This window comes from Typopeltis vanoorti, chromosome 22 (assembly GCF_054136105.1).
Source record: "Typopeltis vanoorti isolate ZY-2024b chromosome 22, IOZ_Tvanoo_1.0, whole genome shotgun sequence".
NCBI classification, from domain to species: domain Eukaryota; kingdom Metazoa; phylum Arthropoda; class Arachnida; order Uropygi; family Thelyphonidae; genus Typopeltis; species Typopeltis vanoorti.
This window is the reverse complement of record NC_143570.1, coordinates 95,933,907-95,959,992: the sequence shown is the minus strand read 5'-3', so window position 1 is coordinate 95,959,992 and position 26,086 is coordinate 95,933,907. Positions and strand designations below refer to the sequence as shown.

General features: G+C 36.6%; 1 protein-coding gene across 2 annotated transcripts in view; it reads right to left on the bottom strand.

Moving 5' to 3' along the window:
* Positions 1-26,086, bottom strand: part of LOC150094577 (epithelial sodium channel subunit gamma-like) — a 391,842-nt gene that overhangs the window by 261,248 nt on the left and 104,508 nt on the right. For both annotated transcript variants that reach the window (XM_090412252.1, XM_090412253.1), the window contains one exon: positions 17,230-17,390. In XM_090412252.1, the coding sequence (XP_090268378.1) occupies positions 17,230-17,390 (161 nt within the window). The remainder of the gene's footprint in view (positions 1-17,229; positions 17,391-26,086) is intronic.

Below are 26,086 nucleotides of genomic sequence, written 5' to 3'. Positions count from 1 at the left end.
TTAGGGCCAAACTCCTCTCATATTCCAGTTTCGCTTTCCTTACCCACTAGTCACACTTCTGGCCTGTGTCTTATATTCTTCATGCATCTTATCTTCACCTGTCTCCTTATATCTCTTCCATAGCCTCTTTTTCGCATGCAATTCCTGTTTAATATTGTTTGTATCAGCAACATTTAGAGGATGAAATCATCAAAGTTAATAAAAATCAATTGCTTAAACTTTTATTTAATGTCTAAACATTTCGCTGAGTTATTTTTTCACAAAAAAATTTGAGTAAAAATGTTTGAATAGTGCTCAACGTTTCATCTTGTCATGCAATTTGCGATACCTAGTGATTGCTTTATCAAGATTTCTGCAGACTGAAACTTCAGTCCATATCAGGATCAGCATCAAACAATTTCCTTAGCATGCTCAATGTGATTGAAAACTAGCTCAAGTTCTTTTTGCAGTTAGCTTCTTAGTCATGACATTCTCTTCTTTTTCGCACTCCTTATCTTCTTCATATGCACACTGCTCTTCAATTTGAAGGAGATCATTCTTGCTTAACTGTTCTGAATGGGAATGGAGCAAGTTTCTCACATCTTCATTATCCAGTTCATTAAATTCAAGTTCTTTTCCAATTGTACTGATTTCCTCAATTAATGTTAGATCTTGGATTCTGGGCACCATCAACTAACATAGGCTTGAGTTTAAAGTTGCCTTCTGCATTGCCTCCTAATAAAAGCATAAGACGATCTTTAGATACTTTGTATCCTGGTTGAGATGCTTCAGTTTTAGCTAGGAAAGATTTTGTTGGCATAAGCTTCCAAAAGAGACCAATTTCTTCGACATTGAATATTTGCCAATCATTGTAATCACCCTCCTGAATTATGCTTTGCAATTCTTCAGGAAACTTGGCCACATAATCTTTATCAGCACTAGCAGATTCCCAGTTATTCTTACATTATGCAGTCCAGCTTGATTTGAAACTGTCAAACCATCCTAAACTTGCAGTAAAGCTTTCACATTCCTCTTGAAATTTGGTGTCTTTCAATGAGGTAAAAATACTGAGAGCTTTTCTCTGAATATTCCTTATACTAATAGGTATTTTTTTTGGTTACAATCATCAATCCAGAGCGATAGAAGACTTTCCCATCTTGATCATTAAATGGCTTCTATTTTGGTTCATCTGCACTTAAAGAAGCGGTAGCAACTTTTCCTTATTCTTTGTATTCTTTCTCTTAATGTGTATAGTCCAAACTGTAGACTCACTGTATCCAAAGTCTCGCACAATCATTGTATTACTAGTGCCACTTTCATGTCTCTTAATGACTTCCAGCTTTTCTGCTCGCTGTAGACTGGTGCTAAAAAATTTTGCATAATGTAAAAAAATCATGCTAACTGATTAATCACTCGCTTAAAGCAGGAAATAGCATCATTCCACTCAATCGAGCATATCAAATTTGTGTTAAGCAAGGTTTTCCTCTATAATGGTTACAACCCTCATCAAATCCAGCAGATAATTGACTCCTATGTCTAATCCCTATATTTCTGGTATCTCTGAACCTACAGGTAGAATTTTGAATAAGTTTCACCTTTTTCCCACATACTGTATTCTCCTATCAATAAAATTTCTCATCTGTTCTTTCTTCATGTAGCTTCCTCAATGAGAGGGTGCAGCACTATTTCCTTCCAGTTGGTGGCTTTCTGTTTTGTTTCTGAACAGCCATGTGATCCTGTCCATGATCTTATATCTTCAAACCATGTCGTTCATTTTTTACCTCTTGATCCTTTTCCCATAATTTTTCCTTCTAGCACTGTTAGTATCCTCTGTCCTGTTGAACCTCTCAGTACATGTCCTGCCAATCTCATCTTTCTCTGGATCTTTCCTGTAATAAAGATCTCTGTGTTCTCATTCTCTGTGGTACATCTGTATTTGTCGCGTGTTCTGTCCATGAGATTTTCAGAGCTCTCCTATAGTACCACATTTCAAAGGGCATTATCTGTTGTCTAACTCTCTTCTTGAATACCCAGGTCTCACTTCCATATGTGAAAACTGGCCACACTAATGTTCTTATCATTCTTTTCTTTGTCTCGATACCCACAGAAACTCTGAGCAGATCTTTATTTTTCCAGAAGCCAGCTTTAGATATGGCTGTACTTATTTTAATTTCTTTATCTTGCTTTCAATCTGCAGTAAAGTAGGTGCCTAAATGTTTGTATTCTGTTGTATGTTCAATTTTCATATTGTTTATGAATATTACTGGCTTGGATCTGTTTTCTTTTGAGATTTTCATAAATTAGGTCTTTTTTGCATTTATACCTAATCCAAACTCTTTACCTTCTTCAATGAGTAGGTGCACTAATTTGATTAATTTGTTTCTGTTTTCTGCTATTAGAATGATATCATCAGCATATCTAAGATTGTGTTTTATACCATTGATACTAATTCCTATTTTTTTGTTTTTCAATCTTTTTCATCACTGTCTCACTACAGACATTAAAAAAATTTTGCAAAAGGATACAACTTTGTCTAACTCCTCTTTTTATTTTCACTTCAGAAGTCTCAGAGTTAAACAACTGAATTTTCTGTTTGGTGTAAATCATTTTTATAATCTTAAGTACATGATCTTCTATGTCTAATTTATCTAATATATTGAACATTTTATTATGTTTTACCTGGTCAAAGGCCTTCTGAAAGTCTATGATGTATATGTAAATGTTCCTGTTTCTTTCAAGTGATCTTTCTATTAGTATTTTTAGTTCCAGGATAGCATTAATGGTTCCCATTCCTCTTCTGAAGCCTTTCTGTTGTTCACTCAATTCACCAATTAAGGCTCTTTCAATTTTTTTTGTTAACAATGGTTAAAACAATTTTAGATGCATGGGATATTAGGCTCACAATTGCCATCTACAAAAGAAAAACTATCGCCTGTATCTTTAGTTAGTGTTTACCAGATTCCTAATAAAAATAATTCGACATACTTTGGATAGACAAGCCATTCTGTGGAAAAAAGAATTAACGAACATCAGTATTACATTGAATATGTGAAACCTCCAAAGTCTAGTCTGGCAGAGCATAGTATTGACATTAAACACAGTATCTGATGGGATGAAGTTCGTCTTATCTACAGAAGCTTTTTTAAATATGAACACCTTTCAAATAAAGATGTGAAGCCCTTTTACATGGGCCTAACCTGAATTGGAATGATTATCTCTTGTTCCTGAAAGTTTTGGAGATTCTCATTGTATATAATCATCAGAAATAGTTTTAATATTATTTATTAATATTAATTTTGATTTTGATCTAGCAGAAACTGTTGTTAGTAAATCAATTGTTGTATGTAACTCATATTTCTGTTCTTTGATTTGCTTGTTTCTAGACACTGATAATATTGTCATTTTTAGTGTACGAAGTATGTGTACTTTCATTAATTTTTTTAATTATTTTTAATTAGTTAATTAAATTAATTAATTTTAGTGTTTATAGTTATGCCATAGGTACCTTATAAAATTTGAAAGTATCTTATTAAACATCTGGATCGCTGGCTCTGTCAGTTCATTCCAGAAACTTCTTGACTTCAGAGTTTGATGAAGAGAAGAGAAAGAGAGAATATTATTATTAATATCATAAGGGCACCTCCATGGAGTCCAAAGACTCACTGCAGTGCAGATAACAGATTGTTATCTGTATTGCAGTGTATCTATCTACACAATCTATCATACTTCTCCTTGAACCCATTAACAAACAAAGCAGTCACATTCCACAGAACCTGTTTTAAAAATGACCCATTCCACTCATTCACAAACCTCCAAGAAAACAATCTAGTCCTTACACCCCTACTAACCACTTCATTCAACTTCCAGTGATGATCCATTGTTCAGGTCCCTCTAGCAAAGTGCTGAAACATTTCCCCTGCATCAATCCTATAAAACGTTGAAAGTTTATTTTTCACTTGGTTAGAGTATAATAAATTTAGTTTAATCCTTTATCCAAGTGTGAGCAAACAAAGTTTGCGCCTGAAAGTATCTTCAGGACTGGGTTAAGGTGGTACACACCAGGGCAACTCATTGCAAAGGTGGAGCAAGCTACCAACACTCCTATCTCAGTATCTCCTATAATGCAATAATGCAAAACACATCTCCTTGCGGATATGTCTGATGTTATGCATTAAGGGAAGGGCCACTACCCAGACTAGTTTCGACCTTTATTGAGGTCTCTTCAGTGGGAGCCAGGCCCAAGTGGAGATATCAAGCAGAAGCATTAGCAGGTCATCTCTACCTATAGGAATTGCCAATTGGTGTGCCACCCTTTTTTAATAATTTACTCTGGATTTAGAGAAAGATGTTGAAAGTTTATTTTTCACTTGGTTAGAGTATAATAAATTTAGTTTAATCCTTTATCCAAGTGTGAGCAAACAAAGTTTGCGCCTGAAAGTATCTTCAGGACTGGGTTAAGGTGGTAAAGGACTTTCAGGCGCAAACTTTGTTTGCTCACACTTGGATAAAGGATTAAACTAAATTTATTATACTCTAACCAAGTGAAAAATAAACTTTCAACATCTTTCTCTAAATCCAGAGTAAATTATTAAAAAAGGGTGGCACACCAATTGGCAATTCCTATAGGTAGAGATGACCTGCTAATGCTTCTGCTTGATATCTCCACTTGGGCCTGGCTCCCACTGAAGAGACCTCAATAAAGGTCGAAACTAGTCTGGGTAGTGGCCCTTCCCTTAATGCATAACATCAGACATATCCGCAAGGAGATGTGTTTTGCATTATAGGAGATAGGAGATACTGAGATAGGAGTGTTGGTAGCTTGCTCCACCTTTGCAACGAGTTGCCCTGGTGTGTACCCCCTTAACCCAGTCCTGAAGATACTTTCAGGCGCAAACTTTGTTTGCTCACACTTGGATAAAGGATTAAACTAAATTTATTATAATCCTATAAAACCCTTTAAACAACTTAAAAGTTTCTATCACATCACCTCTTTTCTTCTATCAACCAACTTTTGCAATCCACATACCCTCAATATATCATCACAGGCAACATTCCACAGACCACTCACCAGTGAATCTTCTCCACTGATTCTCATCCCCAAGAAACCCAGGGGACCTGACCTGAACACAGCAATCCAGATGTGGATGTATCAAGGCTTTATAAAGAGGAATACCAACTTCTTTATCTACATGTTAATGTCTTCTTCAATAGCCAAGTAATCTCAAGGTCTAACTTAGCAACCTGAGCTGTCTTCAAAACTTTAACTCTCTGTTTATCACCACCCCTAAATCTCTAATTTCATCTATTTCCTGAAGTATAGTGCCATAAATATGATACACGGCTTGTAATCTATTTATCCCAAAATGAATAGCTTTACATTTCTCCACATTAAATGGATACCCATTATCTTTTGTTCAATACTGGCAGCCCATTTAAATTGTTCTGCAAGCTCACCACATCGCCTTAACTATTGCTCTTCATATCAACCTAATTTTGCATCATCAGCAAACAACTGAATATTTCCTTTCAGGTTATTTCCTGTATTTATTAAAATAAAGAGCCAAATGGCTTCAGTTTGGCAATGCAAAAATTAAAAAAATCAAGTGAATATTAGATCTAGCATTATTTCAAAGCCTAATGTAGAAACTATGAAAGTTGTGTAAAAATGACGGAAATATGCTTTCCGGCATTTACGAGTTGCCCTGGTGCGAATATTTTTACAAAATCTTCATAGTTTCTACATTTGGCTTTGAAATAATGTTGGATCTAACATCCACTTGATTTTTATAACTTTTGCATTGCCGAACTGAAGCCTTTTGTCTCTTTATTTTTAGTAAATACTTTTACGTGCCTACTGAGAGTTCACTTAAGAAAAATACACCTCTCCAACTTTTCAAGTTCCTTAGTATTGAAAGAAAGGTTTTGCTCTCTTAAGGTTTCTGCCTGGTCTCTGATGAGAACCAACCAGTTCAAAACAGCTGTCAGGCCAGTGAAACCTTAAAAAAAAATGGACCAAATTAGAAAGCGAATATACACTAGTGGCCAAAATTGTGAAAACCTTTTGGAAAAAGTGTATTTCTGAGGTTTGATGGCTCATAACACCACTTTTTTTTTTTAGTAATACCATGAAATTATATATCAATGGAAAGATAATTTAATCAAGAATGTAATGCAATAACTTTTATGAAGAATTTTTTATTAGAACAGCAGTTATAAAGAAGAAAAATTAAACATAGAAAAAATGAGATATACAAAAATCCTCACGAGTTAATATTTAGTTAGGTAACCTTTAGCGTTAATTACAGCCTTACAAATGCCTTCCCATGGAGTGAACCAAATTTTTTAGTTCTGCAGCTGTTATAATGTGAAACCAAGATTGAATTATCGCTTCTATTAATTGGGTTTTATCGGTGGGTTGCTTCTGACTAACAAGTTTATTAGTCGGCTCCATAGATTTTCGACTGGGTTAAAGTCTGAGCTATTCCCAGGCCATTCCAGCAGTGGAATATGATTATCTTGAAACCATTTTTTGCACACAGCAGCAACATGACATGGAGCTGAATCCTGTTGAAATATAAATGCTTCATTATCTTGGAAAAGATCACGTGCGGAAGGCTTCAGTTTTGGGCTTAAGTATTTCATTTAAGTATTTTGGGGCATTTATATTCCCATTAATCATGCAAATTCTGCCCACACCTTTTGATGTCATACCACCCCAGATCATAACACTAAGTTGGTGTTTCATGGTAGGTATAATGCAATCAAGTTGCAAATCTTCTCCGATTCTTCTCCTCCTTACGTATTTTACGCCATCACTACCAAACAGGGAAATTTTGGTCTCATCACTCTAAATAACACTGTCCCAATATTCCGCTGTCCAGTTAACATGGGTTTTAGCCCAGTTTAATCTTTTCAATCTTTGTTTGAGAGATAAAAATAGCTTTTTTCATAGAATTCTAGACCAAATTCCTGCAGTCTGCACCAAACAGTCCTTGCACACAACTTCACATTGTATTGTGCCATTTCATCTTGTATACAGCCAGAGGATTTTCTTCTGTCACGTAGGCACAGTCTCTTCTAATTTCTTAAAATACATAGCCTTCTTCACTTAATAGTAGTATTTTACATTGCTTTCTGGGTGACCAGTCAACTCTTTGTGCCATTTCTTTAATTTTATTACGTTTTCAAGCTCACTAAATGAAAGAACACAAAAAAAAACCAACTTGATAGCAATCACATAACACATTGACAAAAGTCCTCCTCTCAACTCCAATACATGAAGTCAATAGCTGAATCCTACTGTGACCTTATTGGCTCATTGCCAAAACAAGATGACACCCGACTGGCTCTCTAAACACTCATGCTCATTGGCTACATTCAAATGAAGGAAAGCTACTTCATATCAACCTAAGCGAGTTATGCTTCTGGTTATTTGCCTATAACTATTCATAGAATGCAGATGATTGTACAAACTTTGCTGCATTACATTCTTGATTAAATTATCTTTCCACTGATATATAATTTCATGGAATTACACCAAACAAAAGAAGCACAACTTGCTTAGGTTGATATGAAGTAGCTTTCCTTCATATCAACCTAAGCAATATGAGCCATCAAACTTCAAAAATACACTTTTTCCAAAAGGTGTCCACAATTTTGGCCAGTAGTGTATGGACGCCTGAGCTGCATTCATGTTTTCAAAGGTGGTCCACACTAGGGCAACTCGTAAATGCGAGTGGGTGTATTCCCGTAAGCTCTCTGATCAACTTATTCTTACGAAGTTCATAGTTTCTACATTCGGCTTTGAATAATGCTGGATCTAATATCCACTTGATTTTTATAATATTATTATTATTATTACCATCTCAAGACCTTGTGGAGTCAGACTCATCTGGGAGGTCCTTTTATCACACACACAGCTCATTATACTGTGTTTTAAACTCTATTCAAACTCTTTGCAGACACATTCTCAGCCAAGGCATTCCAATCATTCACAACTTTGCACAAAAAAAACCTGCCTCTCACTCCCCTACTCACACCCTCTTTATACACTTTCCAGGGATCACCTCCGGTTCTCCCCTGACCTCCCACTATTCTTTGTAAAACTTCTCCTACATTGATCCAATAACAACCCCTTACCAAATTATAGGTCTATTATATCTCCCCTCTTCCTCTTGTCCACCAGACTCTGCAAATTACATCTTCTCAATCTTTCTTCATACTCTACATTCCAGAGGTCAGGAACTACCTTAGTCAGTCTCCTCTGGACCCTTTCCAACATCTCTTCATCCTTCTGAAAATCCAGTGACCATATCTGGGCACAATAGTCCATGTGTAGCCTAATCAAAGCCTTATACAACAGAACAAGAATCTCCCTACTTCTACATGTCAGTGTCCTCCGCATCATTCCCAGAAGCCTTTGCGTTGTCTTCACGAGTTTGGCGATGTGTCCCCTAAATTTTAGATACTTATCCACTATCACCCCCAGATCTCTAATTTCCTCTACCTCCAACAATATATTCTCACCAAGCATAAATTCTGCATCCCATCTTGTTTTCCAAATTTTAAAACCTTACATTTTGTAACATTGAACTCACATCCCCATTTCCGTGCCGAATCACTCAATTTATTCAAGTCTTCCTGTAAGGCCACAACATCTTTACTACACTTCATGGTTTGTCCTAATTTTGCATCATCTGCAAACAACTGAATATCTACATCCCAATCTTCACCTATATCCTTAATATACAAATTAAACAGCAATGGACCTAAAACAGACCCCTGAGGCACTCCACTAGTGACCTTACTTTTCCTGGATATCGCTCCCCTATACACAACTTGTTGATACCTATCAGTTAGCCAGTCTCCAATCCAATGCACCAATCTAATTTCCAACCCCATCTGCTCTAGTTTGACTGTCAACCTATCATGAGGTACTCTATCAAAAGCGTTTGCGAAATCCAAGTATATTACTATGTATCCTTTTCCTCTGTCCAAGGAAGCAGTCACTTTATTGTAATAAGTAAGTAGATTACAAAAACATGACCTCAATTTAGCAAATCCATGTTGTCCATCAAAGATAATACCTTTATTTTCAACTCAACTCTGGATCCTAGTTCTCACAAGCTTCTCCAACAACTTAACCACAACACCTGACACACAGATAGGCCTATAGTTTGATGCTTGAGTTTGATCACCTCCTTTATGAAGTGACACAATCTTGCCCTCCTTCCACTTCTTAGAAACTTGACCAAGTGCAAGACTCATATTAAAAAAAATATGTCAAGGCAGGTGTCAACTCTCTGGCACATTCTTTCAGAATATGTGGTGGTATATTATCAAGTCCCACAGCCTTATTAACATCTAGTTTACTCACCTCCCCATACACCTCTTGCTCATCAACAGTCAGTCTCTCCTCCCCATCATCAACTGCTCTTAATCCCTCCATGAAGTCACACTCACAAGATTGAAAGATCTTTATGAACTGCTCATTAAGTATCTCCACCACACATTCTGCATCAGCTATCTTTATAGACCATTTTCTCCAATCAGTGTCATCCTTCCATAATCATTCTTTCTTTTGCTGGCTACATATCGAAAGAACTCCTTAGGATTATTTTTGGCTTCATTAGCCAACTGCTGTTTATACCTCTCTTTAGCTACCCTCACCAACCAAATAACCCTCCTTGCTTGGGCTTTGTAGACCTCATGGAATTGATTATTTCCACTTCTCTTATGCTGCCTCCACAAAGCCCTTTTTCTCTGTATCGCATACTTAATCTTTTTATTCATCCATCTCACACCCACTTTATTTAACCTTCTCACCCTTGGAATACATTTAGACATTGCATGTACTGAACAGTTTTTGAAAAATCTCCCAAGCTGGATTGATATCTTTTCCAGCTAACTCCTCATTCCAAGTTACACCCGCAAGCTGCATCCTGAGCTCTTCATAATCACCCCCCTTGTAGTTCCACATATACCCTTTTCTCACAGAGGTCCTTGCACTGCTGGCAACCACCCAGGTAATCACCTCATGGTCACTCTGACCAATAGGTGGACGATTTGACACCCCATTTATAATTACATCCTCTGATGAGATGACCAAATTCAAGACCCTCAATCCTCATGTGCCCTCTGTTACATACTGTGTGAGGTAGTTATCTCTCAAAAGCCCAAGAAACTCATTTTATTTACTTCCAGTTACTATCTCATCATTCCAGTCAATATTGCCATAATTAAAATCACCCATAATGATCACCCTTTTCTTATTTACTTGGTCAATTTGATTGTACATTTCATTATCACCACCACCACCATCCACATTACCTGATCTATAACAACATCCCACCAAGTATTTGATCTCATTCACCTCTATCTCACACCATACTTCCTCAAAACCGCTAACACTTCCCTCTTGCATCTCTACTTTATACGGATATAACTCTTTCTCTATCATCAATTTCTCTTTTTACTCTTTCTATCTTCACGAAACACATCATACCCATCCATCTCTATTCCTGTCAGGATGTTATCCTCTTCCAACCATGTCTCACTTATTCCGATAATCTTTGGGTGAACAGATGCAATTAGTGCAACTATTTCATCTGCCTTGTGTCTTACACTTCTAGCATTTGTATACAAACACAACAGCTCATTTCTGGATCTACAGCTAGTTCCACTGATACCACTCACTCAGTGTGATCTCTCCATGCTCGACTGGGGCCATTTCCCTTTCTGCTTCTTCATTTTAAAACTCTTTTCAATTCCAACTGTTTCTTCTTGATCCCTCATCATCATCCCATTTCTTTTCTGCCTACACATGCTCACCTCCTCTTGGAGCATCCACCTTTCTCATGCTGTGTACCCCTGTCCACCCTGACCCTCTCCGCTTCCCTGCTCCTCTTGCACACCCATTCTCTATATTCATACCACTCACTTCCTCATTCATAACCACCTCTTCAGTCTCTCCTGTCTTACTCTCCCGCTCTTCCACATCACTTCCCACTCGATCTGATTCATTCTCTCTATTCACTTCTCTACCAGCAGCAGTCTCTCCAAGCGACTCACACCATAACCACTCAAATGCAGTTCATTGCTCCCATACAGCTCACTTCGTCCATCAAACTCATTCCACACATTAACAAACTGTACTCCCGTCTCCTCACACATTTCAGCCAGCATATCATTCATAATCCTTGCTCTCTGCCTCATTTCACCATAGTCATACCTAGGCAACACGCTAATTCTCCCTTCCTGTCACACTATTCTCTTTTATCCTTCTAAGCAGCTTCCTGATATCCATTCTGACACACTCTTTGTCCTCTCTCAAAATCATTCATACCTATTAATACTATTAACTCTTTTGCTCGCTCCTGCTTCATATCCAATGCCTCAATCACTCTATTCATTTTAGCACCTGGAAAACATGCCTTGTGCATTCTATCCTCCAGCACACCTTTAATAATGGAGTCGCCATACAACGCCACTCACTCATCTTTTGTTAACTCTTTCATGCCATCATTATTTATTTTATTAGTTTTTACCCAAATTTTCTTAATTTCATTCCGCATCCATTTCATTTCTTGCCTCATCCAATCCAATTCTCCCTTTTATAAAGATTGGACCTCTTCTCACTTTCACTCTCATTCATCCTTCTTTGTTTCTGTACTTATTTCCTGTATTATTTATGTAAAAATTAAACAGCAATGGTTCCAGTACTGAACCTTGCGGTACACCACTTGACCTTTTTTTTGCCTCAAATCTGCCCCTCCATATACCATTTTTTGATATCTGTGCAGCAGCCACCCTCTTATCCACTTAGCCAGTGCCATGTCCATCCCCATTTGTTCTAATTTGCATAACAAGTTCCACGTGGTATTCTGTTAAATGTCTTTGAAAAATCCAGCAAAATCATTGTATAGCCATTTCCTATATCCGACTCAGTTACTTTTTTACAAAAAGTTAGTAAATTACTAAGGCATGACTGACTCTTCACAAAGCCATGTTGATCCTCCTACAGTATCATATTTTTATCTATCCATTCGTGAATTCTCTTTTTTACCAATTTTTATAATACTTTTACCTCCACACCTGAAATACTGATTGGTCTATAATTTGCTGCTATAGTCTTAGAACATCCCTTATGCAAATGAATTATTTTGCCCTCTTTCCACTCCTTTGAAACCCTAGCAGAGCTGAGACTAATATTAAAGATCCTAGTCAGAGGCATTGTCAGTTCCCTTGCACGTTCTCGCAAAACCCTAACTGATATCCCACAATATGAATGAGACATTTTAACGGTTGAGAGATAGTTACAGGGTAAAAATAGTTACTGACACTGGGAATGGTAGATCAATGGGAAGGAGCAAGGACAAGTGGACATCCCTGGAAGTTGGAAATGGAAGGGATGAGTAAGAGGGTGAGAAGTAGCTTTTTAATATAGAGGGGGGGATTATATCATGGACTGCATTACAATTACAGCATGACTGGTGAACAATTTAAGATGAGGCTCCCACAATGTCTTGCGACTCCTTGGTGGTCCAGAATATAAAAATTTCCTTAAAATAACTAAAAACTGTTCCCACTGCCACACTTTTTATTCACTGAAGGTCTTTGTGGAGAACAAACAAAGTCATATTAGAAAAGGGATAAGATATTAAAGAGGAATGGGAATGGATATTTCATACCTATAAACATGCTTTAGTCATTTGTTCTCTTCAAATATTTTATGAGATGAAATAACCTAGTGTTTATTTCATCTCCTGTGGAGTGACATTCACATAGCCATTCTTATCCTCATGTTTATGTTATAAAATATTTATCAATGTGTTCTGAAATGTCACACAACATCACCATCCATACACTTGGCTCACTGGTATAGAACAATTTTTTTTTTTTACTTTTTTTTTATGATAACCCATGAGGTGATTACCTGGATTGTAGCTGATCTTATGAGAACCTCAGTGAAGAAAGGATATATGTGGATTATGAAAAACTGAGGAGACAAATGGAAGCTACAGAATGGAAAGAGGAGTTGGTTGGAAAGAACATATATCTCTTGCTCAGTGCTTTGTGGGCACTGATCAAGAGATATTTAACAACAGCGATGTTTGAATATTCCAAAGGTGAAAAGGTTTAAAACAGATTAAAATGGATGGATGAATGAAGAGAATAAGCATGCAATGTGGAAAAAAAAAGAAGACTTTATGGAAGCAGCACAGAATGAAGGATAATAATCATTTATCATGTTAGCAGTACAAAGAGCAGGCCAAACAGGTGACTAAGTTGGTAAAGATAATAAAAGTACAAGCAGAAATTAGCCAATCAAGACAAGAAAAATCCTAGATACTTCCTTCAATATGTGGCAAGTAGAAGAAAGAATGATTTATGGGACAATGATGTTAGTGGATGAAAATGGTAGTTGTAGCCAATGTGTAGGATCCAGCAGCTTCTTTCAATATGTGATAAGTAGAGGAAAGAATGATTTATGGGAGGATGATGTTAGTGAATGAAAACAAAAATGGTAAATGGAAACCACTACACAAGATCTAGTTGAAGTAGTCAATGAGCAGTTTATAGTGATATTTTATCCTCATTAATGCAATACCAGGAAAAGGTTGAGGGGAAAAGGGTATAGTAGGAGGGACTGATAGTAAGAGAGTGAAGAGGAATTATATGAGGAATTAATTAAACTTCATGTTAATATGACAGTAGGACTTTTCAGCATATCACCACATGACACAAATAACAATACTATTGGCATGCCTGTTTAATGAGATTTGTAATAGGGCAAGTTCCAAAATAACAATTTTGGAACTTCACGATGGAAAGAGAATAAAATCATTCCTCTTCACAATGAGAGAGATAAAACTGATTCTATAGGCTGGTTCATGTGTCTGAGGTTGATGTTGGGAGGGATGGATTCAGAATTTGGATAATATCAGTATTCTCTATGATGGTCAGCATTGTTTTGTTAAAGGGAGGTCAAGTTTTAGCAGTCTGCTTATGTACTGGCAAAGTGGCAAATTCACTGGATAAGAGAGATGCACACACAATGGCATGCTTGTATTTTTCAAAGGCCTCTGATAGACTGCCACACAACAAGCTGGTAACTAAATTAAAAGGATGGGACTAGATAAGATTCTAGTGAGCTGGATAGGTGATTGGCTGTCATATAGGTATCAGTAGGTTGTGTGAAGAGAGGGAATGGTATTCCAAATGAGGAAGGTCATAAACAGTGTGTTGTAGGGATCTGTTGGATCTGTTGTGGGACCATAATTATTTAACCAGTATGTTAATCATGTTGGGACAGCTTTATATATCCAGTTAAGCATGCCCCAATATCTTTAACATGCAAGTTAAAAGTTAAATAACTGCAAAGAACTATGAAGAGTAGAGCAGATATGGCCTTACAGGAAGATCTGAGTAGATTGTGTAAGTGGACAAGTGAGTGGAGCTAAAAGTTTAATGCTGCAAACTGTAAGGTCTTGAAATTTGAAGACAAGATGAGATGCAGAGTACACAATAAATGGAGAAATTTCGAAGGAGATAGAAGAGATGAGGGATCTGGGAGTGATGATTGAGAGAGAGACTCGAAGTTTAAGGGGCCACACTGCTAAACTTGTGAGAACATCTATGGAAATAATGAAGATGATCTTCACATGCAGAAAAAAAAAGAAGTTATGGTTCCTTTGTATAAGGCTTGATATCTCATTATTACGTTTAATAAAATGAATATAGCACAGAGAACTTAGGCAAGAGTTAGTGAAAAAGAAAAACAAAATGAAACATCTGGAAGAGGATATTAAACATCTAAAGAGACTGGCTGGTGAGATTGAGGAAGAAGTTGGTATTATGAAGAAAGAATTAAAGGATAGCCATATGTCATTGTATGGGGACTTGATCTTTTACAAAACATGCTTTCCTGGGTGGAACAATGAAGCAAATAACTGATGCGCTGCTGAAAATGAAAGACAGAGCATCATGGGCACAAGGACTTAGTTGGGAAAAAAAAATACTGATGGAGATTTGAGAAGGTTGTTGCAGCAAGTAAAGGAAGTAGTATTGTTCGAAAACTCGTAGGTGTTTTGCCCAGATATGACAATAGTGAATTGCAAAGGAAAGCAGAGATAATGAATAGTAAGATGGCTGAGTTGTGTGAAGCAAAGGAGATTCAATTTGTAAATCTGTGAAGTGAATTTGAAGGAAAGTTGGTTTAAAGTTGATGGATTGCATTTGAATGGGTATGGTGTTGGGCATTTAGAAAGGCTATTGTTACTGAGAAGGCACAGAGTCAAGAAGTTAATTTACGAGGGTAGTTTGAAAAGTTCTCGGCCATAGATGGCAACACTATCAGCAAGATTTTTTTTTCTAAGTTGGTACATCTGTCATAAGCATCCATGTGAAATTGCAAGTCATTCTATCAAGTAGTTTGTTTTATACAGCTGTCTGAAGCAAAAGTGTTGTTTGTATCCCTTAAAATGGATAAAATTTACTATCATGCAGTTATAAAATTCTTTGTAAAAGAAGACTTAACGCCAAAAGAAATTCATTTGAAGTTCATAAAAATTTATGGGCACTCTTCTCCTTCATTTTCAACAATTAAGAAATGGGCTTCAAGTTTGAACGTGGCTGTAAATAGCCTTGAAGGTGATCCATGTGAAGGAAGTTCAAAAAATGTAACAACACCAGAAATTACTGATCAATTGCATGATATGGTATTGGATGACTGGTGAGTCAAAGTGCGTGAAACTGCTGAGACTATTGGCATTTCAAAAGAACGTGTAGGATATATATTGCATGAAGAATTGCAAATGAAAAAGCTTTGTGCAAGATGGGTGCCATTCTTGCTCGCAGAAGATCAAAAAAACGCATTTGCATGAAAATCTCTGAAATGTTCTTGGAGAGCTTTAACAAGAATAAAACTGATTTTGTGCATCGATTTATTACTATGGATGAGACTTGGATTCACCATTACACACCAGAATCCACACAGCAGTCAAAACAGTGGACAGCTGGTTGTTCAGCACGAAAGAAGACAAAGTCGGTTCCATCAGCAGGAAAGGTCATGGCATCAGTGTTTTGGGATGCTAAAGGCATTTTGTGTATTAATTATTTTGAAAAGGATAAACGATAACTGGGGAATATTATTCCGATCTTTTAACTAGACTGGATGAAAAAATTCGTGAGAAAAGACCCGGTTTGCAGAAGAAAAAAATCATCTTTCATCAGGACAATGCACCTGCCCACAAAGGTGTTTTGCCAATAGGAAAATTCAGGGATCTGAACTATGTATTGTTGGAACATCCACCCTATTCCCCAGATTTGGCTCCCTCTGACTTCTATCTCTTCCCAAAACTAAAACTCTTCCTCATTGGTGTTAGCGCTTTTCTTCAAATCAAGAGGTGATTGCAGCTGTAGAGGGATATTTTTCAGATCTTACTGAGAACCACTACAGGGACGGGATAATGGCAATGGAGCATTGCTGGAATAAATGTATTAGTCTTATGGGAGATTATGTTGAAAAATAAAAATAATTTCAAAATTATAAATTCGTTTTTTCATTGTTAGGCTGAGAACTTTTCAGATCACCCTCGTATTTTTATTTCTGAACATTTACATGGCTAAGCTAACACATGTAGAAAAAACAGAATTTATTAAAAACTCCAATAATAGACATGAGCTGATAAGCATATGCTATATCATGCTCGTAATGCTAGCATGATATAGCATGCTAGCATTACTAGAACATGCACACTCATATCTTATGATTCATATATTGAATGTACTTACTGATCTTTTCTTTTTCTCCATAATGATATCCACTTGTTAAACTGGATGAAATATATTGGAGATTTTTGATAAATTCTATATTTTTTTGACATGTATTAACCATGTAAATACTTAGAAATATTTTTAATACACATGTTCCTATAAAATTTCATAAACTTAAAATGTTGGGTATATGATACTGTACATATTACAGCAAAACAGACTGATTAAAAATAACGAATATATCAATTATAAATGACTGATCTAAATTTATAGTTAAAAATTATTAATCCTGAAACAAAAATGTATACTTGTGTCTCACACGTCTTAAATAAATTAAATTTGGAAACTACTCAATGTTGAACTCAGCGTTCACTCATAACACTTTTAGACATAAGTATATACATTATATACATCATGTAAAAGATCTTTAAGTTTGTTAACATCAAAGAAAGAAATACCATACCTTTTACTTACCTGATCAAAACGCACTTTAATTACACTCTGCGATTCTAAGACTATGGCATCAAAATGCATATCTGGTAGAGTGTGAGGAGGATGCAAATATAAATAAGCAAATGGTTCAAGGTTTTGTCTCTCATAGGTTGTGTGCATTAGTCGCATGAAGATATTCAAGGCTGTAAAAGTAACTCATGATTAAAATCAAAACTTCCACCCATGTTCATTTTATCACAAACTTATTCATTTCTCATTCAAGATAGAATTTATTGTAATCATTCAGCTTCTCTGGGGAGCTGAATGGATAGAATCTCCACTCTGTACCAAACAAGTTCTAGGATCATATTACCTCTATGGCATTGCTATTTCTTAACTTTTAGTTGGTAGAAATTTCGTTATCTAGTGTAATCCCACCATCTTGCATATTGAAAACCTAGTGTAGCTTGAAAAAGCATTATTATTATTATTCAATCCTCCATGGAGTCAAAAGACTCGTCATGGGAGGTCCTTTCTAAGAAGCACAAGTCTATCAAGACTCATTGAGGAAAGTCCCTCCTAGGAAACACAAAGTCTATCATACCACTCCTTCAATGCATTGACCATTCTTGCTCTCACCAATCCATCAGGCAATGCATTCCATTGTTCAACCACCCTCAATACAAAGAAACCACTCCTCACCCTCTTTCTCACAGTTTCCTCTCCTAACTTCCAGGGATGGCCTTGTCCTTAACGCTGTTCAACCAAGCGAAAGAACTCCCCAGTGTCAACCCTGTAACCACCTCTCAACAGTTTAAAAGTCTCAATCATATCACCCCCCCCTTCTTCTATCCACCAAACTCTGCAGTCCATACTCCTCAGCCGATCCTCATAACTAACATTGTACAGTTCCGACACCATCTTTGTTATCTGCCTTTGTACCCTTTCCACAGTTAATTTATTCCCTTCAAATCCTGAGGACCAGATCTGAGAACAATAGTCTAAGTGTGGTCTGATCAGAGTCTTATACAATGGAATGATAACCATTTTATCTCTGCAGGTCAGTGTCCTTCTCATTATTGCAGCAATCCTCTGCATTACCTTCGCTACCTTTGCAATATGTTCCCTAAATTTCAGGTTTCTATCAATCATCAAACCAAGATCTCTTGTCTCTCCTACTTCCTGCAGTTTAACTCCTCCCATAGAGGATGCAGCTTCCCATCAATTTGTCCCAAACCTCAAACCCTTACATTTTGCTGCATTAAACTGATATTCCCATTCATTTGCCCATCTATCTAGTTTATTCAAATCCTCTTGCAGGGCTACCACATCTGCACTATTACTAATAACCCTTCCCAGCTTCGCATCATCCTCAAACAACCGAATATCCCCTTGCAATCCACAGACAATGTCATTGATATAAAGGTCAAACAATATAGGTCCCAGTACTGAGCCCTGTGGAACCCCACTTGTAACCTTCTGCCTCTTTGATATTGCTCCACAATACACAACTCTCTGATACCTATCGGACAGCCAATCCTGAATCCAGTTGACCAATCTGACATCCAGACCCATGTGTTGCAACTTAAATATCAGCTTTTCATGTGGAACCCTGTCAAATGCCTTTGCTAAGTCTAGGAAAATGGCAGTATATGCCTTTCCCTCATCTAATTCTCTTTTAACTTTATCATAAAAGGCTAGCATATTGCTAAAACAAGAGCACCCCTTCACAAATCCATATTGACTCTCACTGATAACATTACCCTCATCTGCCCAATGCTATATATGGCCCCTCACCACTTTTTCCAAGATCTTACTAACTACTGATGACACACAAACTGGCCTATAATTAGACACGTCCAGTCTAATTATAGGTCTATCACAGTGCTAAAATATATATGTAAATAATATACTAAAAACAACATCACAGCATCATCATCATTTTCTTGACTTCTGTGGAGTCACATGACTCATTCTGAGAGGTCAATGCTTGTCAACAAAAAGTCTACTAAACTACTCTTGAAATCCATCCACCAAATGAACTTTCACCACCCTCTCAGGTGTTACATTTTATACTCCTACCATTCCCCATGCAAAAAAAGCACACATCCTACTCTTTTATTCACTACTTCCTTTTGCAACTTCTAAGGTCCCTTGTATTTTTTCCTTCCCTTCATCCTACCATATGAAAATTCTCCCTACTGTCAATCTGAAAATAGCATTTCAACAGCTTAGATGTCTCAATCATATCTCCCTTCATCTTCTGTTTACCAAACTGTAGTTTGCAGGCCTTCATAAATCCTCATATCCAATTTTGTTTTCTCTCTCTGCAGACTCCCCAAAGTTATTTCAGACCTTTTGAATACCTACCAGTACAATAGTTCTAAAACATACCCCAGGGGTATGTTTTAGAACCATTGTCATTTAATTTTTAAGTAAATGACATTGGAAAGGATTTAAATGACAATATGCCATTGTTTGCAGATGATGGAAAGTTGGGGAGCCTTATGAGAAGCAGAGCAGATGTTATAGCTTTGCAAGAGAATCTAAGCAACAGTTTAATGTTGCAAAGTGCAAGGTTTTAAATTTGAGAAGCAAAGATGGAATGCAGAGTACAGGATTGTTGAAGATATTTTAGAGTAGGTGGAGGATGAAAAATCTAGAGGCGATGATGGACTTAAAATTTCATGGACATTTTGCTAAAATTGTGAGGATAACAGCAGATTGTTGGAATGATGTGGAGAACACTGACATGTAGAAGTAAAAATGGTTTGCTTGTACAAAACTTTGATCAGGCCTCATATGAATTACTGTGCACAAATTTGGTCGCCAGTTTTCAAAAAAATGATAAGATGTCGGAGATGGTTCAGAGGTGAATTGGTTTCTGGTTTCTGGAATATGAGGACGGATTGAGAAAATGCAAATTACAGAGCCTAGTGGATAGAAAAAAGAGGGGGGGGGGGGACATGATCAAGACATATAAGTGGTAAGAGGTAATTACCAGATTAACATAAATGAAATTTGTCATAGAATATTTGGAGATAGGGGGAGAATGAAAGGCCATCCCTGGAAGCTGTATAAGGTGGGTGTGATCAAGGGGTGAGGAGTAGATTTTTTTGCATGGAGAATGGTAGGTAATTGGAACACACACTGCTTGAGAGTGTGGTGAGTGCAGGGAGAGTGAATGCAATCAAGTCGATGGACTGTGATGGACTGTGCATGTGAGAGTGGAACCTATGAGTCTCTTGACTCCATGGAGGTCTGTTGATAATAATAATAATGGGAAGAAATAATAATGAAGAAGAAAGATTAAGATATAAAACAGTGGATAAAAGAATCAAACAGTTATGCAGGAGATTGAAAGAAAAAAATCAGAGAAACATTCCTGAAAGTGAAAGAACTTAATGGAAAAGCAAAACGTATACAGTCTAATAACATCAAGGACAAAGATGGAAACATAATCACTGATAAGGAAAAGATAAATGTAAGATGTGTAGAGTGCTTATCAGATCTCAATGATGATGATAATGGTAACATGATAGATGATTCACACACCTTAAGTTAAACGTAGCAAAAGATATCACTCTACTGACAAGAAAGAAGAGACAACACATAATTAAGAATCTTCCTAATAATAAATCCCTTAGGTGCGATAATATCCTGGCTGAGCTGCTGAAAGCTTTGACTGGCTATAATAACAACTATTTAGTGGAATCCATTCAGGACATCTATAAAATAATACCATTACCTGAAGTTTTTACAGCATCTATCTGTATACTAATTCCAAAGAAAAATAATGCATAAAATTGCAAGGATTACAAAACTGTGAGTCTTATATCCCATGCATCTAAAATTATTTTAGCCATTGTTAACAAAAAAATTGAAAGAGCCTTAATTGGTGAATTGAGTGAACAACAGAAAGGCTTCAGAAGAGGAATGGGAACCATTAATGCTATCCTGGAACTAAAAATACTAAATAAAAATATGAAAGATCACCTGAAAGAAATAGGAACATATACTTATGCTTCATAGACTTTCAGAAGGCCTTCGACTTGTTAAAACATAACAAAATGATCAATATATTAAATAAATTAGACATAGAAGATTTTTAAGATTACTTAAGATTATAAAAATGATTTACACCAAACAGAAAATGCTACTGTTTAACTCTGAGACTTCTGAGGTGAAAATAAAAAGAGGAGTTAGACAAGGTTGTATCTTTTCATAAAATGTATTTAATATCTATAGTGAGACAGTGATGAAAAAGATTGAAAAACAAAAACAAAAAAAAAAATAGGAATTAGTATCAATGGTATAAAACACAACAATCTTAGATATGCTGATGATACCATTCTAATAGCAGAAAATAGAAATAAATTAATCAAATTAGTGAAGCTACTAATTGAAGAAGGTAAAGAGTTTGGATTAGATTCAAATGCAAAAAAGACACCAAATTTATGAATATCTCAAAACAAAACAGATCCAAGCCAGAAATATTCATAAACAATATGAAAATTGAACATACAACAGAATACAAACATTTAGGCACCTACTTTACTGCAGATTGAAAGCAAGATAAAGAAATTAAAATAAGTACAGCCATATCTAAAGCTGGCTTCTGGAAAAATAAAGATCTGCTCAGAAGTTCTGTGGGTATTGAGACAAAGAAAAGAATGATAAGAACATTAGTGTGGCCAGTTTTCACATATGGAAGTGAGACCTGGGTATTCAAGAAGAGAGTTAAACAACAGATAATGCCCTTTGAAATGTGGTACTATAGGAGAGCTCTGAAAATCTCATGGACAGAACACGCGACAAATACAGATGTACCACAGAGAATGAGAACACAGAGATCTTTGTTACAGAAAATGATTCAGAAAAGATGAGATTGGCAGGACGTGTACTGAGAGGTTCAGCAGGACAGACGATACTAACAGTTTTTGAAGGAAAAATTATGGGAAAAGGATCAAGAGATAAAAAAACGATAAGATCATGGACAAGATCACATGGCTATGCAGAAACAAAAAGAAAGCCATGGTAATGCACCCTGTAACTGAAGAAGCTACATGAAGAAGCAGAAGAAGAAAAAAAAGAATAGGAAAAATTCAACTATGGAGAGATATAGACTGGATGGAGGAAAGGGGATAAGGCAAGATGAAAGTGAAATTCATACAACTACTATTGTATAGATGAGTGACCAAGCTGAGCAGATTGCAAAGTTTAGCTGAAAGGCAGTAAAGAGGGGGACATGATAGAAACTTAAAAGTTATTAAAAGGGATGATATAAGGCTGACACAAAGGAAATGATTCCATACATGATGAACAGAGAGAGAACTAGAGGTCGCCCCAGGAAATTGTGTAAGTGTGGTGTAGTTAGTAAGGATGGGCAGACTGCTTTCTTGTGTGGAGAGTGGTGAGTGAGTGGAATGCACTGCTAAAATTAGTTGTGAGTGCTCTGATAGTGAATGAGTATAAGGAGAGATATGACAGGTACTCTGTTTATAGAAGTAATAAAGGAGAGATGATAGGTACTCTGTTTATAGTGTGTGTGTCCTACAATAAGTCTTCTGATTCCATGGAGATACCCATATAATAATAATAATAATAATGTTACCATAAACTGACATCCCTAATCATCTGCTTTAATCAAATTCTCTTGATGAGCCAAAACATCAGCATCATTACTAATAATCCTCCCAAGCTTCACATCATCTGCGAACATCTGAATATCTCCCTGTAGTGTAGTGACAATATCATTGACATAAGGATGGAAGAGCTATCGTTCCAGTACTGAACCCTGTGTAACTGCACTTGTAATCTTGCTTCTTCTTGATACTGTCCATCATCCCCATATACAAACTGTCTGATATCTATCACAAAACCATTTACCAATCCAATTTGCTAACCTGATATCCAAACCCAAATGATGAAACTTAAATACCAACATGACATGTGACATCATGTGAATTAAGTAGTTTGTTTGTTTTTTAATTTCATGCTGTAACCATATAATTCCTATTTCATAACAACAAGAGTACCTACTTAAAACTAAGAATTGAGCACCTGAAATAATATCAAAGTGTTACTGCCATTTGCAGGAGAAATAAAAAAAAAGCTATAAGATGCATTTAACTTAAAATATGGAAATTCAATATCAGTTAATTAAAGCTTCATTAGCTCTATTCTTGATTAAAATGCCTCTGTAATCAGAGGTGGATCTAAATTTTTTGCTTGCCATTGTAAACCAACTTTTATCATTTAAAATAATGATAAATAATTTTAACATTTTTTTTTTTCATTTGAAAATAAAGATAAATTATATTTTATCATTTCATTTTATAACAGAAGTATGGACCCTCCAGGTTCAAGAGGGATTAACATGTGATTCTGAAATAAATGCATCTACAATATTATTAATAATATTATTATACTATCATTTCCATGAAGTCGAAAGACTAGTCACGGGAGAGTCTATAATATTAACAGTTATTTCACACAATACCTATCATACTTCTCCTTACTCTATTCACCTATTATCAGAGCACTTTGACTACCTTTGGCAATCCATTCACCACTTTCAAGCAAAAAGTTTAGTCCTCACCCTTGTTCTCTTCCTCCTGTATTGAAAATTTTCTTTTCCATCAATCTTTAGTAATTTATAAGTTTTTAAGTATTTATTAAATACATTTTTAAGCAATTAAAAAGTAATTTATCTACCATGTCCCCTCTTTTCACCTGTCAGCTTTACAACTCAAAGCATTCCATGGACCTGTTACCATCTTAGTCACTGGATCTTCCCCACCTTCATATCCAAACAAATTCAGACATCCAATATGCATAGTACTCAATATGCAGTTGTATCAAAGGATTACTGAAGTAATCCTTTCAGAGTTATTTTTCCCACTTTTGCAATATGCTGTCTGAACGTCAACTCTCTGAGTACCATCACTCCCAAATGCCTAGTCCCATTTGTTTTGGATTTGGTTATAGCATCAGAAGAGCTGATAATAACTGAGATGACATCTCTCCCACCAGTTGGAGAGAGTGACCATATGGTTTTGACTTGGAAAATGAATAGACATGCAGGAGTATCAAAGAGACGGGAACATATGTGGAATTATAGAGCAGGTGATTTTAATAGTCTTAGAGACATCAACTTGGAGAAGTTTCGTGGAGGGAGGCACTGGAAGGCTGGGATATCATTAGTGCTTGGAAAATTGTGAAGGAATATTTGTTAGCAACAATGGTAAGCTGTATTCCACAAGTGAAGAAGAGGACACAATTTGGAGTAAAGTGGATGACAAACAATATTAAACAGGAGCTATATGCGAAAAACAGGCTATGGAAGAGATATAAGGTAGGTGAAGAGAAGATGCATGAAGAATATAAGACACAGGCTAGAATGACTACTTTGGTAAGGAAGGCAAAACTGGAATATGAGAAAAGATTGGACTTTAGATCCAAGGAAAATCCTAGGGAATATTTTAGCTATGTGGCCAGTAGGAGGAGAAATGACTGTGGAAGAATGATATTGTAGGATAAAAATGGGAATAGAGTGACTGATGCAGAGGACATAGTGGAATTGTTCAATGAAAGCGTTGAATACTAAAGGGATAGGGCAGGTTCAAGGTTTAGAGGTGCAGGAGGAGAGTGTGTTCCACATACTGAGTACACTGGTTAGTAAAGCTGTGGGACTGGATGGTATTTCACCATGAGTTTTGAGAGAATGTGCTAAGGAACTGACAATGCCCTTGACCTGGCTTTTCAATGAAAGTCTGGTTACGGGAAAGGTGCCCATGGAATGGAAGGAAGGTAAGATAGTGCCATTGCATAAGGGTGGTAGCAGACTGGAAGTGTCTAATTATAGGCCAGTTTGTGTGTCATCAGTAGTTAGTAAGATCTTGGAGAAAGTAGCGAGGGACCATATACAGCATTGGGCAGATGAGGGTAATGTTATCGGTGAGAGTCAATATGGATTTGTGAAGGGGCACTCTTGTTTTAGCAATATGCTAGTCTTTTATGATAAAGTTACAAGAGCATTAGATGAGGGAAAGGCATTGCTGCCATTTTCCTAGACTTAGCAAAAGCATTTGATAGGGTTCCACATGATAAGCATGTGGAACCCTATCAAATTCAAGTTGCAGCACATGGGTCTGGTTGTCAGATTGGTCAACTGGATTCAGGATTGCCTGTCCGATAGGTATCAGAGAGTTGTGTATGGTGGAGCAATATCAAAGAGGCAGAAGGTTACAAGTGGGGTTCCACAGAGCTCAGTACTGGGACCTATATTGTTCGACCTTTATATCAATGACATTGTCCGTGGATTGCAAGGGGATATTCGGTTGCTTGCGGATGATGCGAAGCTGGGAAGGGTTATTAGTAATAGTGCAGATGTGGTAGCCATGCAAGAGGATTTGAATAAGTTTGATAGATGAGCAAATGAATGGGAATATCAGTTTAATGCAGCAAAATGTAAGGGCTTGAGGTTTGGGACAAATTGATGGGAAGCTGCATACTCTACGAGAGGAGTTAAACTGCAGGAAGTAGGAGAGACAAGAGATCTTGGTTTGATGATTGATAGAAACCTGAAATTTAGGGGACATATTGCAAAGGTAGCGAAGGTAATGCAGAGGATTGTTGCAATAATGAGAAGGACACTGACCTGCAGAGATAAAATAGTTATCATTCCGTTGTATAAGACTCTGATCAGACCACACTTTGACTATTGTTCTCAGATCTGGTCCTCAGGATTTGAAGGGGATAAATTAACTGTGGAAATGGCACAAAGGCAGATAACAAAGAGTGTTGGGATTGTATAATGTTAGTTTTAGAGGATCAGCTGAGGGAGTATGGACTGCAGAGTTTGGTGAATAGAAGAAGGGGGGGGTGATAAGATTGA